The sequence below is a fragment of the Caretta caretta genome, chromosome 2, assembly GCF_965140235.1.
Source record: "Caretta caretta isolate rCarCar2 chromosome 2, rCarCar1.hap1, whole genome shotgun sequence".
NCBI lineage: Eukaryota > Metazoa > Chordata > Testudines > Cheloniidae > Caretta > Caretta caretta.
Window position 1 is genome coordinate 157892465 of NC_134207.1, and position 17583 is coordinate 157910047.

A 17583-nucleotide genomic window follows, 5' to 3' on the forward strand; every position below is an offset into this window, starting at 1 on the left:
CCACAAATGAGATAGCAGAACTGCTGTAACCAGACACTTCCATATAAACGCACAGGGGACAATGAAAGTTTGCATTATAGAGGTTAACTGAACAACTCAAGAAAGAGCACAAAATTTCTGCATTTGTTACCTGGATGGGGTGTGAAATTGGCATGGGTTGTAATTTTTTTATAAGATTCAGCCTCATCTTGAAATTTCAGATTAGGATCTCTCTTAAGAAGATCTTCAGTCTTATTGTCTGAAAATGTAACTTTAGTGCTATTTTTCCTTTTCTCATTCCCTTGCTTAATGGTATTATGTACAACAGGCAGAGTTGGTGAACAATCAGGCAAACTTCTGTACTCTAGAAACAAATTATATTATGTTTTAAAAACTTATTTAATCCCCTTAAATTAGATGGTAGGAAGTAACATAATAAACACACATCTTGGAATTTGTAACATAGAATACTCGTTGGTGATCCTCTATCAGAGTTAACTTTTTTTAAAAAATGGTAAATAAATGTCTGTTTATTTTTGCACTGAAATTAATCCACGTTTTAAATCTTTATTCAGGAAACTGAGTGTGTATAGCTTTATAAATTTCTAATTCAACATTCAAATGAGTCTCCTGTAGGTCTCCACACAATAGCAATACACAGGATGCAGAATTATTGGCATAAGGTATGAACCTGAAATATTTTCAAATGCTATTACAGGGCCAAGAATGAGTAATTTTATTGTTGATAGAAGCATCTGACACAAACATGAAGTCAATGATTCAAAACTAGAATAGATTAAATTATTCTCTCAATGCATGTTGAAGCCCTCAGCTTTTCCTTTATTTGTCAGTAAAACTCCCATAGCAGTAAAATTAATGGTAAATAGTCCCATTAAATTGGAATATCCTATAATTGACAAATTAGATTAAAAACTACATAATCTTTACTCATTTGTTGTACTACAGATTGTTCTTTGTACACAGACATAATATACAGCACAAGGTTAACACACAAACAACTGTTACCTTTGTCAGTTTCCTGAACTTTCAACACATTTCTGTTTTCTGAACTACCATCCTAGATTTAAAAATATCAATACACAATCAGTATGAAAACATAGCACTCAGGAAACTATACTGCAAATCTGATAAAGTGCTTCAAATCAAGACTTATGCCTTGAAAGCCTTATTCTGCTTCTTAAAATCATATCATCAGCTATTATAGGAAAAGCCACAGAATCCAGGACTCGGTACAGGTAAATAAAGGAGGTATGTATTTTAAAATAAGATTGTTTTTAAAGTGCAAAGATAGTTGCACTTTTGAGCACACATTGTAACTGGTTTGGTATGCTGAATAGTTTATTAAGAAAACTTTCTAAACTTTAGTTCATCTTTACATAAAGTGTATTGCCACTTAGATCCCAAACCCATGAAGTCTTGTATGCAGGTGCTTAACTTTAAGGATCTGCATAAATCTTTGCAGGATTGGGGCCCTAGAGTTTACAATTCAGTAGAAATTTTGGCAGGCAATGTCTTCCCTGAATTAACTGTACTTAAAAGGACATGTAAGTGAATAAATACATTAACAAGAAAACATTTTGAAAGTGCTTGTCTAGAATTCTCCTTTTCTCCCACTACTTTTTCCCCCTTTCAAAAGGGAGATAGAAAACAAATGTTGAAGCCAATAGTAGATTTTATAGATACAGAACAGTACTCAGCTTATTATTTATTACTGGACCAGAACATTGAAATATTTAGCAAGATGGTCATGGCACCTTGGGGTGTGAATCTGCCACACACTAAACTGTCCAGGTGGACCCTGCTGATGGGTGTTAACAGTTTGCTAGTGCACTTTGATCTAGTCCAGAGAACTAAATCAATGCACACTAACAAACTATTAATATGCAAAAAGAAAAGGAGTACTTGTGGCACCTTAGAGACTAACAAATTAATTTGAGCATAAGCTTTTGTGAGCTACAGCTCACTTCTTCGGATGTATTAGCAGGGTCCACAGGGACAGTTGGTCCATAGCAGGCTAGGGCAGGGAAGATTCACACCTCTGTTTGCCGCAAACTAAATGTTCACATAGACAAGCCCTTACCATGCATTAGTGCAAAATTCTAGGGAATAATTTAAGAGTAATTTCTGAAACTCTATTCTCACTTTAACTCATATCTTACCTTTGAAAAAAATTTTTTTTTATTCTGGGCCAGACTCAGGCTGTAGGTGCAAATATAATTTTTTCTCCTGAATTCTCAGAAAGCACTCGCCTACTTAAAGTAGCGACTCTCTCACAAAAAAACAGATGGGCTTTGCAATGTGACCCAAAGATTAAGAACCTTAAGCTCTCTCTCTCCCAAAGAAGGGAGCAAGATCTAGAACTGAGGAGTTTCCTCTGAAAAACACTCTGCCATGAGACCCCTCATGTAAATTTGGGGCCAGTCAATTTAAGAAGACTTGATGGTCTCAACAGTTAGACAAAAGTATAAGGAGAGAGGTGGCTGCTTAAGCAGTCAGGGCCCAAGCAACAATGAATTTCTGACCAAAAAAACCCAATATCTTGAACTGTACCCAGATTAAATTGGTAGCCAATGAAGTCTCGGGAGCATAGATTTAAATGGTCCTTTTCTAAAATACCACTGAGTCTGCAGCACATTCTGCATTAGCCTCTCTTTGCATGCAATACTACTAAGCAGTGGACGTGCCAAAACCAGAAATAGCCTTGGTTTAAAAGGGAAGGGGCTGCCGACAGGGCCTTCTCCATGAAGGAAACCTAGGCTTTGGAGCTCACTCTCCTCCTGATCCAAATTACTCCAAAGCTGTTTACCTTCAAGACACTGAAAACACCTCTATTTGCTCAAGATTTTGGAGAAGGATATCTTTATTTTTCCCTTTTTAATTTTGGCTAAATGGGTAATGTTAGGTTACTTGTCTTGATTAATATTTTTCCATTACCTGTCAAAGGCACCTACACACAAAAGACACTTTGTGAATGTAAACTGAAATCTATTCAGGCAAAAATGGTCATTATATATGGCTCTGAGCATTAACATTTAAATTCCTTGGATTTTGGCATGTACCAGGTCAGTGCCAAATGGGGATTGAAACCAACCTGCACATTAGTAATTACATGTATTAATGGATACTGTGTTGGTTCTACGACTGATTTTAATCAGCATCCACCCATTTCTGCCAAAGAGATTTTGCCTGTCAGGCACCTAGCATTCTTTTGAAATTATATTAATAAAAACAAACCAACCACCCAATAAAAGCAGCGCTCCATTTTGAACTTTTTTTCTACTAACCAACTCACAGAACACTAAGGTTATGTCTACACTGCAATAAAAGATGCATGGCTAACGTGGGTCAGCTGATTTTTGTTTTTTGGCTCGTGGGGCTCTAAGATCGCACAAAGCGGGAGGGTCGCAGAGTCTGGACTCCAGCTCGAGCCCTAACGTCTACATTACAATTTTATAGCCCTGCAGTTCAGTACCAAGTCAGCTGACCTGGGCCAGCTGTAGCAGTACAGATTTATGCAATGGGAGTCCTAAAATTTCCCACTGTTGCTACCACTGGTGGTAGCATTAGAATGAGGGTTAGTATAGTCTAACTGCCAGCATTTTAATCATTGTATTACCTAACCCTACTCAGAGCAGGACTGAATGTGATTAAAATAGTGGTAGCCACAAGAGCTTTGAACCAATAGTGGTAGCCATCCCAGTTTTGAACCAATACCATCAACTGAACTAAGCTGAACATACCTGACAAAGACTAGATTCAAACATTTAAGATTACTTCATTTACAGCCAGAGGAAGGGCATTCCTACAAGCCTGCACTTGTGTATCTAGTGTTTCTCCTAAAATCTGTATGGTAGCTTACAGGTTCAAATAGTTAAAGACAACACAATACAAGTTTGTCTGTCTTGGGTTTTTTTTGTTTTTTTTTTTACCATAGGCATATTTGCTTGTTGCTTCCACATTTGTAGGCTCTTGGGTCTGGTTTCAGATTTCCTATTCATAGTAAAGCCAACATTATCTTCCATATTGCGAATACCTTAGGAAATCAGAGACTGGATTAAAGTTTAGTTGTTATATAAAACAGGCTAAGTTTAATAGGGTTGCAACATAATACATCTAAGTGTGAAGAGAGGGTAGTTAGAGAGAGCCACAGGGCCTCCCTGGATCTTGGAGGATTGATCCACTAGTTTGAGGCGTCAGTCTTCCTGTTACTTTTACAGGGGTCCAGTCCAGCCCTACCCCATTCCCAAATGCAAAAGGAAGTCCCTCAAAGCACTTTTTCTTTCCAATATGTGGGAATAGCTCAAGGGGGAGGTGACATGGTCCAGAATTCTTAGGGCTCCAGTATAAGTTTCTGGATATAGTACCTGCATGGAGGGAAAGTACTACTACTGCACCTCTACAGAGCTCTTTGGACTTATGTTATGATTTTTATTTTATAGGAGTATTTTATTTCATAGTATTTTTCAAAGTTTCTACTAAGGGATGTGTCACAAGATAATGGAGGTTTTACTCAATTTCTCTTCCATATAGCATGTTTCATATAAAATATGATGCATAATAAAGACTTCAGTGGAAAAGTAAGCAAAGAATATCAATGTTTACATACAGTTCAATACATAAAAATCTTTAATTTTAGTCTTATTTTATGCAAGCAAAGTAAGTAGACTGCTTTAAAAATGCTAAAGTGATAATTTGAAAATATTCAAAAACAGAAAAGATATGGCCCCTAAACTCTGAAGATCTCCTTTTTAAACTATTCACTAATTACCTAATTTTTATGACAGATTTTTAAATGTATATCAACATACTTTGTAAACTGTGAAATTCTACTTCAGGGTCCTTTTTAGCAGATCCAGTTATTCCAAGAGGTTTGCTCAAGTCCCATTCACACTTTGTAATTAGGTTTAGCACTGCTTCATCTTCTTCATCCATCACTGAACACTTCCTTGACATTGAGTTAATATATGCTATCCGTGGCTGACCAGATCTGTTAAGGAAAATATGTCGTCACACTGTCACCTTATTTTAATGTTGCGGTTTCCTGTATTTAAAGATCCTTTTTCTGTTGATAAAAATCAACTTTACTTATTTTACTGAGTATCAATGTTAGTGGACCAGCCCAGTTTTTTATTCTAGGTAAAAGATTAGTTGTTTTGTTACAAGATATTAGATAATGGATAAAGCACTAGATTGACTCGGGAGATCTGGTTTTAATTCCTAGCTCTACCACAGATTTCCTGTGTGATTTTTAGGCCATTCATTGAATCTCTGAGTCTCAGTTTCCCATCTACGAAATGGGAATAATACATTCTTTCTTCCACCTTTTGTCTGTGTTGTGTTTTTAGGCCCCAATCCTGCAACTGACTCCAACCTGTACTGTAATTATTGGGGGGGTGGGGGGAATGAATGATAATATGTTGAAAGGAATCTTCCAACATATTTTTAGAAGTAAAATTAAAATGCTCTGATTTGTATGCAACTGCCAGCTAATTTAAGGTTGATTATAAACTTTTAAATCAAATTTCAAATTTGCTGTAAGTTTCAAAATATTTCGTGACTGATTATTGAAAGAATTCAATTCTTAAGATTTAAAAAAAGCAATAACAGCACATGAAATTTACAGCATAACAAGATTAACACCTGCTAATACAGGTAAAGTTTGTAACAGTGGTACTATGAATAAGTTTCTTCCATTAAATAATATCTTTGGAGATATGTGGTCAATCACACCAGCTCCTGAAAAGTAGTTACAGCTGAACTGAGGTTGGATGCCTCAGCCACCAAAGGAAAAGGGAAATTTCCACAAAGGGATTTAGGTGCTTAACTGCTACTTTAGGTTCCCAAAAATACAGATCTCCAAAATCCCATTCAGCTGCTGCATAACCCAGTAGGTGCCTAAATTCCCTAGGTATTTAAGTTTCTGCCAATAAAGTCCCCTACATTTCTCCTGCCCAGTTAGGTGTATAAATTTCTTTGAGAGGTGGGGCTTAAGCAACACCTCTCTCATACAGTGTAGGCTGTTCAGCTTGTTGGCTTTTGTGAATCTCATTCTCAAGTGCCTAGGGAGCCCGATCAGTGCCCCATTTGCTAGGCACTGTACAAACATACAACAAAAAGATTGCCCATTAACAATTTAATTACATATTAGGTTAAGTAAGAGTAACTAAACTGCTTTTAAAATGAGATCCAGAAGGGCAAAAGGCATTTTGAATACAAGAATCCTTCTACCGTAAATCCATTTGTAATGATATTCACTCTCAGAAAATGAACTGATGTCCAGCTCTGGAGGTAGAAAGACAGGCCAACAAGCACTCAGGGTGGAATCCACAAAGGGACTTAGGCATTTCAACAATCAGTGTCATAGCACCTAACTTTTAGCACCTACAAACTCACAGTAACACTGTGATCCGCAAAACATGAGATAGGGTCCTAGGAAGAGATATGCGCCTTCAAAGGTGATCCATAAAAGCCAGCATGCTAAGCAGGGATCCACCTCAGATATCCCATGGGAGATGCCAAAGCCAGGTATGTGCTAGCCACCTATCTCTGGGCAGGGGACGAGGCTGAAGTCCAGGCTGCAGTGTGGTTCCTCGCTCTGCTTTGGAAACCAGCTGCCTGGAGTCAGGTGGCTTTAGGCACCTCAGCAGTTTCTTGTAGGAATGAGTTAGGCACCTGCCTTACTCTACATAAAACAGCCAGCGGAAGAGGGGATACCTCTGCCCAAACTTTACAACTTTTAGCCTCATGATTAAGGCACTCACCTGCTCCCCCATTCTCTCCTGCTGAAGCTATTCCACTGTAAAAAAATAATGACAGTCACTGGGCCAGAGAGATAGTGAAAGAGTGGTGGTCCAGCGACCAGTGGTTAGGGCACTTACCTGGGAGGTGGGAGACCCTGCTCTAGTCCCTCTTTCATTATTTACCTGCAGAAGAACAGCACCAACAGGAGAGACTGAGGGAGCCCACATCAGAATATTCCATAGCTCAGTAGTCACAGCACCAGCGTTCCCTCTAATTTTTTATGTCCATGTACGGAATGAATTTTGTTATGTGCACCAATATGGAGGTGATGTGTGACACATCACCTCCATATTGGTACACTTAACAAAATTCATGTGGTGGGGGTGGGGCCAGGGCCAAGGGATTTGGAGCGTGGGAAGGGGCTCAGGGCTGGGGCAAAGGGTTGGTGGGCAGTGGGGGTGAGGACTCTGGCTGGGGTGGGGCCAGGCCGGGGATGAGGGGGTTGGAGTTCAGGAGGGGGCTCAGGGCTAGGGCAGAGGGTTGTGTGGGGGGGGGATGAGGGCTCTGGTTGGGGTACGGGCTCTGGGGTGGAGCTGGGGGTGAGGGGTTTGGGGTGCAGCCTTCTCTTACCACAGCAGCTCAGGGCCAGGTGAGAGATACCTCTCACTGGCCCCGGCAGCCCTGGGCCTGGGAAGGGGCTCCTCTCCCCGGCCACGGTAGCTCTGACGGGCCTGGACCGGGAAACGGGCTCCTCTCCCCAGCAGCGCCGGCAGGCCTGGAAAGACTGCTGCGCAGCCATGCAGCTCACAGGGAACATAGCACAGCACTCTTCTGAGAGGTAAGATTTGAACTGGGGTCTCCTTTCTCCCACTCCAGCACAGGGAGGAATTGAACCTGGGCCTCCCATTGAGACCCTTACTATTGGGACAAAAATTATAAAATGGGAGGCACCATCACCACCTCTTCCAACCAGATTTTGAATGGGACCTGATCTGGTAGGTGGCCTCTCAGAATGCTCCACGTGCAACTCAGACAGATGAACACCTTGTGACACTGCTTCCCATATTTTTCAGAGTAATATTATATGATTGTGTCAATCATAATGTATTTTATGCAAGAAATCATGTGATGTATCACTGGAAAGGTTATTTACTAAATATGATTATCCTATTTGTGGGAATGTATCCTTTTTGTATCTAAAGTTAGGACTATTGACAATACATCTGTACTACAAAAGTGTTTGCACCTAGGGAACGCCCACCAGACAGAATGCAATCAGTCTGGCTGGCTAGCTGGGAACAAGTCAACAGACCATTAGGGAGAACAATAGGTCTTTGAAGATGCTAATCTCCCACCTTCCTGAGAAGCTTTCCTGGGATGCTACCAAAAACCCCTCTGATTTATGGCTGCTTTGACACTGCAGAGTCATATGATCAAGTCATCTGGTCCTGGACTCCACGATAGAATACCAGTATTTTTTCGGGGTGGGTGGGGTGGGCAACCACACTAGAAAACAAAGGATTCCCGCTATATGTAAAACCTATTTCAGGCAGGGGAGTGACATAATCAGGGTCATTCTTCACTGAATCCCCAGCCAGGATGGCTGCTGGAAATATCTAAGAAACAAAGACAAAGTGGGGGAGAAGAGCTGAGTCCATGCTAGAAAGGGGTCTGGCCTGTGAAAGAAGAAACCTTGAGTTTTAAGTTGCAAGTAAGAGCACCTTGCCTTCAAGAACCACCTCAATCTAGCTAAAACAACATTTCAGGTGAGAAATTACTACTTGTAACCAGTTTTTTTTTAGTATCTTAAACTTAAGTTTGTATGTTTGTTTCATTTGATAGTTAATCTGCTTTGATCTGTTTCCTAAACCTTATAATCACTTAAAATCTATCTTTTGTAGTTAATAAACTTGTTTTTGTTTAAAACTAGTTTGTGGCATTCATAACTGGGGGGGGGACAAAAACTGTGCACATCTTTCACCACACTGAGGGAGGGAGCAAATTTCATGACCTTACACTGTACAGATTTCTGTGCAGTGCAAGACGATATAATTTTGGGTTTGCACTCCAGAGGGGGTGTGCACTTGAGTGCTGGGCAATTCCCTAGCTGAAGTCTACTCATGCAGTGCTGATTTCAGTGTCTGTGTCCTTCTGCAGCTGGGTGTGTCCCTACCTGTGTGTGTGTTGGAGGAGGCTTGAGGGTCTGGCTCAGCAGGACAGCGTAAGGGAGTCCTGCCTGGTGGAACAGGCGGGCTCAGTGGTACCCCAATACATCAGGTGGCACTCGGGCGGGGGGGGGGGGAGAGGAACCCGTCACACACCTATCTGTCTGGGGTGTCCAAGAGCTTAGAGTTGAGCAGCAGTGTGCCTACCTAGAGGCGGGAACGTTTACTCTGAAAAATTTGGCATCGACTGAGTTGATGCCTCCACTGTTTGGCAGGCATTTTGTGGATTGCAGCCAAGCCGAAACTGGGATGTACGTGCCTAAGTACCTTCATAGATCGCACACTCAGATACCAGAGATTAGTGCCATTATAAAAATACAAATTGATGGGCACAGCACAGAGAAAGGCTTACTTATAGCAAGAGATCAACAAAGACAGAACTGAATATGAACAGCATTAACTGACAAATGAAGAAAGAGGAATCATGTAATTGGTAATGAGGCAAGAATTCCTAAACCAGAGACCTGTGGTATTCAAAACACATAGAAATTTGCCTGGAGGAATTTAATGCACAAGTAACAAATAGGTAAGGTTTGTCAGACACGGACTTGAGTAATTCCCCAAAGTAACTCATAAGATTTACACTGACGGGACAAGAGAGCCTTGAAGATTTTCCATATGTTTTCACAGCTGCACTTTTTGATTCTTGCACTAAGGATGTTTATAAACTTGCCTGAGTGCAATATTTGCTTTAGAATTAAGCCCTAATTGCCTTTCCAACACTTCAAAATTACTGCTTCTGTTACTTTGTTCATACCTTTCAATTTCATTCACTTTTGCTGTTGGTGAAGAATCTTTTAATTCAAATGCATGATCTGTGGTGAAATGCAAAAGGGATGCTTTTCGTTCACTATCTCTCACTGGTCGATCATCTAGAAAAAAATCCCCACAAAAAGGAATCAATGTCATTAATATTTTTCACTATAGCTTTTAACTCAGGAAATCAGAACGGTATCATGGCACCTTCAAACTGACTACATTTACAGAAGATAAATCTCTGATAACCAGTGAGGGCACAGATTTCATCATGTCAGTTTTAAGGAAAATACATAATGTGCTCCTAGTGGAGAAAAAAAGGCCAAAAGTTAAAAATATATAGATTTCTGAAAGTTCCATTCATTGTGAAAACACCACGTGCATATGTCTAAGCTAATGTTATAGAACATAATTGCTATTCCAGAGCCAACATTTGTAAACCCAACCCATTCTGTAGGGGCTTAAAGTTTTGTGTCTGGGTTTTGTAGGCTTTTTATCTCATAATTCATTTGTAGGAAAACAACCCCTTCACATTTAAATAGACTGTAACAGAGAGGATGATTCTCCTCATCCTGATAGCAGGTGTTGGAAGCCCCGTCAGGCCAGGTATAGCTTATTAGATTCCACCCAGATATAAGGGAGAACGGCAGACAAGAAAGGAAGCCTGGAAACAGCCACGTGGCAGCGGGTATAATAGGCCAGGGAAGGCTGAGCCTGCCCAGGCACAGCTGCGACCTCCTGACACCGGTTGTGTGTTTGGAGGGGGAAGTTTTCTCTTATCATTATGCCCCATACAGGTCCCGGGGCAGCCAAGGAGGTGGTATCTGCTATTCCACTTCCTGGGTTAATCAATAATCTCCCTGGACTCCAGAAAGATTACTGATGAAGCTGAGTAACACATACCTCCTCAGCCACCCCAGAACCTTCCATGGAGCATACCAAAAGCTAAATGAATTCTCCCGGAAGAGAAGAAACAAGAGCTTTTCACGCAGGGCAGCTTGGGGTCTGGGAAGACAGAGTGCTGTGGGGGGACTCCGGCTGGCCCAGGGCTTCTCTGACCATGTGGGGGGGCTCAAGGGCTCTAGCTGGCCCAAGGATGCTCTGGCTGGGGGGGAGGGACTTGGGGCTCCTCTGGGCAGAGAAGAGAACTCGTAGCTCCGGCCACAAGGGGGGGGGCATAGGGCTCTGGCTGCAGGGGGCTTGGGCAGAGGGGCACAGCTGGGGGCTAGCCTACCCGACGTGGGGCTCCACCCACCGCTCATGGGTTCATGTAATATGAATTTGGAATTACAGAAGAACACCTTGGGAATGGAGGTTGTTCATAACTCTGAACAAAACGTTATAGTTCTTTTAAAAGCTTACAACTGAACATTGACTTAAGACAGCTTTGAAACTTTACTATGCAGAAGATAAATGCTGCTTTCTCTTTTTGATATTTTAGTACTTTGCATTTAACACAGTACTGTATTTGTGAGATTTTCATTTTGTTTTTGTCTCTGTTGCTGCCTGATTGCGTACTTCCGGTTCCAAATGAGGCGTGTGGTTGACTGGTCAGTTCGTAACTCTGAAGTTCTACTGTAGCTTTTCGTTAATGAAACCAGAGGCCATGAGCAATGATCTTTCAGTTGAAATCTTGACTCCACTGAAGTCAACAGCAAAACTTCTATTGATTTTGAGTGGGACAAGATTTCTCCCTTTGGCTCCGCAACGAAAACAGAGCTTTATATTTGGGGCTGACTGGCAACTCCATTCACACAGACATAAGTGAATTCTGTTCTCAGGCTAGCAGAAGGGGAAGATGGCCTCAATGACAATTGTCCTAATTTTCTTTGTATAATGAACTACTCAACAAAGAGACAAAAGTTAAAGAGGTTTGTATTTGGCATGTTTTTTTTTTTTTTTTTAAGTTAACATCTTGCTATGGTAGTACAGCTGTATGTACCCAACATTCCCTTTTAAAGGATCCTGATACTTAAATCTTTTAACTTACAAAGCCACAAACTACACTATTGACAGCAAAAGATATGCAAAGCACTACTGAAAATGGGTCACTGTTCTGAACAATTCTATGGGAAGGGGAAAAGAGAAGTTCTCAGAGTGATATTTTAAATAGTTAGTTCTTCTGTTTTAGTATAACTGTTGGATTGGTTCACAGAAGCTAACAGAATCCTACAGGGAGCAGGATACGGTTTTCTTCCCTATATATCCACTAGTCATAAGTTAATCGTGGGCAGAAGTCCTGATGAGCATTATCAGAAAGTTTGAAATACAAATAAACGCAAGGAGGAAATAGTAAGCTTTCTTATCAAAACATTTACGTATACAGTTAATTTGTGTAATAGCTGTGTGCATATTTGTGTCTCTAATTAATCAAATCATATGTTCATAGAAAATATTAATACAAAAGCATAACAGAATAGAGCACCCTTCATATTACAAAATGTTTACTCTAAACCTTTATTCAAAACGTCTTTATTCAGAAAAAATATATTGCATTTTCAAAACACAGTCAACCTTGGTAATGTTTTTTTCAAATTAAACATAGGGTGGGATTTTCAAAACCGCTCAGTGTTGGCCTTATTCTTCTACTACTGAAGACAAGGGGAGCAAAGCTAGACCAGTGGTGAGAACATTAGAAAAATCACATCCGTAAAGTCTATAAAACTGTTTGTACTAAAAGAACATCTGCAATGGGATATTTGAATGATCTAAAATTGTTTAATAAAGTACTGAATACCCTAAATAATCATGTTACGAAGGTTAATGCACATCAGCTTTGAACTTCATTATGTATTTAAGTTCATGCAACAGCCAGCCCTGCTGCTGATAAATGGCATTGGCTCGGTCTCAAACCCTAGCATGCACTAAGTTGGTAATGTACATCAACCACAGAAACCTGTTGGAGTGATGGGCTAAATCTGTCAATTCATGCTACTGGTACAGGACATGGTTCCTACTGATTCCTGAACCAACACACAATTTAAAAAAAAAGATCCTGCACTAAAGAGCTTACAGATTAATTTAAGACAATTTGCATTCACAAAGAAGCACAAGCATGATGATAATAAAAACATGCTTTAATGTGCACAGGTAGACGGTCTCCAGTCAATCTATCTAGATATCTTAGGTACATATACAGCCCCCATTACCATGGGTATTTGAGCATCTGGCAATCTTTTATGTATTTATTCTCACAACATCCAGGGAGGCAGAGAAATACTATTATCTCTCTATTTCCCAGCTACAGAACTGAGGCATAGAGACGAAGGCTCGGATTCACAAATGTATTTAGATTCCTTACATCCACTGATTTCACTGGTTACATACCTTTGTGGATCTGGACCTAACTGACTTGTCCAAGGTCACCCAGGAAGCCTGTGGCAGCACAGGAAAAGGACCCTGGGTCTCCTGAGTCCAAGGCTAGCTCTTTAGTCACTGGCCTATCCTTCCTCTCTATGTAATCTAATATTCTTTCATATTTTTTAAAAGTTATAAATAAAAAGGGTATCAGAAGTCCTACTGACCATTTAGCTAGCCATTACTATGGTAACAAAGGTATCCCTCCACCTGGAAAGCCAGGTGCAGGGATACAACATTTTGTTCCATACATTTAAGAAATACCACCAAAACAACATTCTTAAAAGTACATATATAGCCTTTAAAGAATAAATATGGACATGGTATAAAGGTTTCATTGGCACTCATATGGAATAAATTGCATAAATCACACACCACAGACACATTCTTGATACATTCACATATATATTTCTCTTTCATACAAGATACCTAACACTATATCTAAAATTTCAAGAACTCAATTAAGTTTTGAAGTTCTGAATTGTACTTACCTAAGCGTCTAAGGTTAGGAAGCATGTGCACAACAAAAAGACGATAATCAGACTCATTTTTAACTACAGGGTTGAGACGGAGGTCCACATCCTTGAGTGCAGTTAAACTATGAAGTCGAAATATTTCAGACAGTGATGAAATGTGATTGTAATAGAGATTGAGCTTTTCTAAAAATATCAGATGCTGAATGCCCTGTTAATGTATAGAAAATAGAAACCATATTAGTTTGTACTCACATATGACTCCAATAAACTTTACGTTTTCATAGAGTGAAATACACTAGGTCATTGATATAAATCAAAGCCAGGCAACCAGTGACTTAACAGTCTTTACCAGCTGCCTGTAGCTGTTTGGTGGCCTATGTGAAACGAGTTGCTGGTCTCAGTCCAGGTTCTAGTGCACACATGAACATTTTTAAAAACCTCACAAACAAAAATCACAGGTGACATTATTTGTTATTCTTTTTGGCTGTATCAAAACTATCCACCAAGAAGATGTTCCTTCCAGACAAGGATTGTAGCTGAGTGGTAGAGCACTTGGGGACAACTTCATAACCACTGCCCATGCCATACCTGTTCTGTGCATATAAAGCCCTTCTGTCTTCTAGTGGCATCTTTAAATATTTAAAATTTTCTAGTGACACTTAAAACATTTTTGAAATTAACATTATTTTGCTGAGCAAGATGAACAATTAGTTAAGAGTGGTGACACTTAAATGTGAATTGAGCACCTCTTAAGTATTGACATTCATCAATTTGAGCTCTTCAAGCTATCAAGAAATACTACAGATATTATGTAAAGTAAAGTAATATAGCATATTGATGCTGCTTTTCACAAAAAGGGTTGAGGTAAGCGATTATGTACTTACACTCTGATCCTGCAAAGATTTAAGCACATTCTTATTTCTACCCATATGAAGAGTCCCGATGACACTGGTTGAACCCGTGTTTAAATTAAGCATGAGTGTAAGTCTTTTTAAGATCAGGGCCACAACCTGAAAAAAGTGCTGGATTGATAGCACTTGAAACTAAAATCCTCCTTCAACTACAAAGGAGCTATAGCACAGGCATGGCAATGCATGTTTCCGCATACTAAACCATTGAAGTGCCACAATCTCCGAGAAAGACAACCTGTAAATTTAATACATTAGTTCAGACTCCAAGCCAGCTTTTGCTGAGACTACAACCAAGGGTGCCAATTATAATCTGGACTCCAGTCCACTTGGAATTAGACTAAAACTACAAAATCATTTCACACAGTGCTCTGAACAGCCACCAGCAAATGATTTTTGACCACTAACCCAAATTAGATTCAAAATTGTCATTTGGAGATAAAACACTATTCTGTTACCAATCCTCCAAAGCTTCATTTACTTGTAAAAAAAAAAAAAAAGTACTCACAAGTGTTTGCAGGATCAGGGCCTAAATCAAGATCTGCATGCTGTGCTGGTGATGGAGCAGGTAGTGAGGCTGCTCACAAAATACTTATTTTCTTTACAGATACTGAATTTCAAGTTTATCAGAAGGTAAACTGGTGCCCCCTCCACCTGTACCCTCCATTATTTTTCCATAAGGTACCGGGCTTGCAAAGCACAAAAAAATCTGATATTGTTCCAACCTCCATAAAACCTTCAATATGACTCCCCCAATCCTCTTGTCCTTTCTCCATGACTTCAAGACCTAACCCTGTTCCTGTTATATTTATCTTAAATAATCATTTAAAAAAATTAAACAAAGAACGTACCTCCAAGCTAACCAATGCATTGCGAGAAAGGTCTAAGGATTTTAGGCGAGTGAAATTTTTCAGAGAATTTCCTAAATGAGTAATCTTTTCATGATAAGTTCCAGGAAGAGACAATGATCGGACATCAGCTACAATGAGAAAATGTGAAACCTGAATATATTTATCTAAAGACAAATGAAGTTATTGAAATTATTCTAATTACGTTAAATACACCTGATATTGAAGTGACAGAAATGCAAGATATATGTTTAAATTTTTTTGCTGATTTTAGGGTTGTGCATGTCAACGACCTGGAGAATATTTATCACCGGCAAGTAGAGCTAACAATCACAGCGATTGGCCTCCCTGTGCCTATGAGAGCAGATTTTAAAAACTGTCTGCAGATATGCTGCGTGGTAGAACTGCAAAGAGGACCTAGAGGGAGATAATACACCTTCCATCTGTATTGCTTCCCACCACGCTGTCTGCATGGAAATTGAGCCACAAAGGCAGAGGATAGAAAGCAACACTTCCGCTTCCATTCTCAAAATTCTAATAACATTCACATGTGGCCAAAGAGGGGTGCATCTGTAAACTATGTTTCTTGCCGTCAGATTACATCTATATCAACTTGTGAACACAGTATACCTATTTCAACTAGATAGGTCTGTGGCAGTTTCTTAAGAAGCCACTAAATTATTACACTAAAACCTAGTTTCTAACCAAACAGTTCTGCCACATTCTAATGGATTTATTGGCATGTACCCAAGCAGCCTTTTTGTACTTGTCTTCTGGGTCTATGTGATGAAACAAAACTTCTTCCATAGTTCTTTTAGCAGAAACAGCTTGTATTTCATCAGATAAATAACCAAATGGCAAAAAAAAAAAAAAAAAAAAACACAAAAAAACACAAAAAAACCCTGCAGGTCATGTGGGGCTTGATTGTAAGCACCTACTGAGCATACACTGTTCCTATAGAAATCAATGGGACGTGAGGGTGCTCAGCACCTTGCCGCAGACATTTAGCACCTTTTGGATCAAACCCTCACAGTTAAGAGCAAGAATGTGCTTTACGAGATATTCCTAGATCAAATAACAAAAGTATTATTAGTGATGTGCTCAGGGCTGTTCTGTAGTGAGGTCTGATCACGGCAGAATGGTGAATCGGCACTTTTGCTGCATGGAGGATGTCATTTATCCATCCTCAAAATGGCATGCTCCACATAGCATGATGCATTGCAAGGTCATGCCACATGAAAGATGGCATTTGGTATAGCAAAATGCCATCCTCCGCACAGCAGGAACTCATGTAAATTGTACATGCAAGGTCACACCACATGGAGGATGCCATTTTAGGGCAAAATGGCATCCTCCACACAGCATGACCCTACTATCACCGTGTGTGAGTTCATGCTGGTGGGGGCATTCTGAATAGAAAAGGTGGCACAGTCACTACTGTAAAAAGTCTGCTTAGTCATACAAAAGCAACAGTGAGCAAGAAGATTTCTATGATAGACAGGGAGCACAATGCCATTGTGATTGGGATGTTTGCCTCACACAGATGGTGAAACAGTTAACGTGGGCTGGCAAGGCCAATTAACACACCTGGTTTCACCTACAGGGTGGGCCAGGCTTATTTAAAAATGAAGCTCGGTTAGGGAGGAGCTGGGTGGCTTCTGTAAAAGGAGGAAGACTAAAGCAGAAGGGGGCTATATGGAAAGAACTCTGCAGTCCCTCTCTGAGTACCAGAGACTGTATGCAGGACGTACAGAGATGTCACTGGGGTGGAGCATGCTCTGCCAGTGAGCTCTGAAACAAAGGGCAGGACCTGGACCTTCAGAAAAGAAATCCAGCCAGGCACTCAACTGAAGAGCTTTAGGAAGGAGTTTATATGCCTGGGCCAGGCTCTGATGGCAGAGTGAAAAGAACTCCTAGAGTGGACTTGATAAAAGCCAACCGATAGGCAGACAATGTTAGGGATAGACAGAAGTGGAGGATTCAAAGAAGAGGCAAGGCTCCAAGGAAGTAACTTGTGAGAGTGAGCATTCTCCAGAAGAACAGAAAGCTGGGGGAGACTCCAGGATGGATTAAAAATTTAAAACTGAGGGAATGGGCAGAAGTTGCTATCGTTTTGGTTTGTATTTCGCTTTTGAATTTGGTTAAAATACTCCAGGGAAAAGTCCTAGGGCCAGTATTCTGACAGAAAAAGGGAATGGAAGAGGAGCTCTGGAAAGGGCAGGAGATGTCATATTGATGACCAGTACTGTGTGGGACAAGGTCCCTTAGGGAT

At 40.3% G+C, this 17583-nt stretch overlaps 1 protein-coding gene across 5 annotated transcripts in view; it reads right to left on the reverse strand.

Annotated features, from left to right (window-relative positions):
- CEP72 (centrosomal protein 72) overlaps positions 1-17583 on the reverse strand; it is a 64404-nt gene that overhangs the window by 42909 nt on the left and 3912 nt on the right. For 4 of the 5 annotated variants that reach the window (XR_007355102.2, XR_007355103.2, XM_048839374.2 and 1 more), the window contains exons 2-8: positions 15315-15442; positions 13571-13763; positions 9724-9838; positions 4809-4987; positions 3930-4033; positions 1006-1057; positions 131-343 (exon numbers count right to left, since the gene is read on the reverse strand). Coding sequence is in view for 3 of the 5 variants with exons in the window: in XM_048839374.2 (XP_048695331.1) it covers positions 131-343; positions 1006-1057; positions 3930-4033; positions 4809-4987; positions 9724-9838; positions 13571-13763; positions 15315-15442 (984 nt within the window). In the remaining 2 variants the exon portion in view is untranslated. The remainder of the gene's footprint in view (positions 1-130; positions 344-1005; positions 1058-3929; positions 4034-4808; positions 4988-9723; positions 9839-13570; positions 13764-15314; positions 15443-17583) is intronic. The other variant, XM_048839375.2, reaches the window with a different exon arrangement.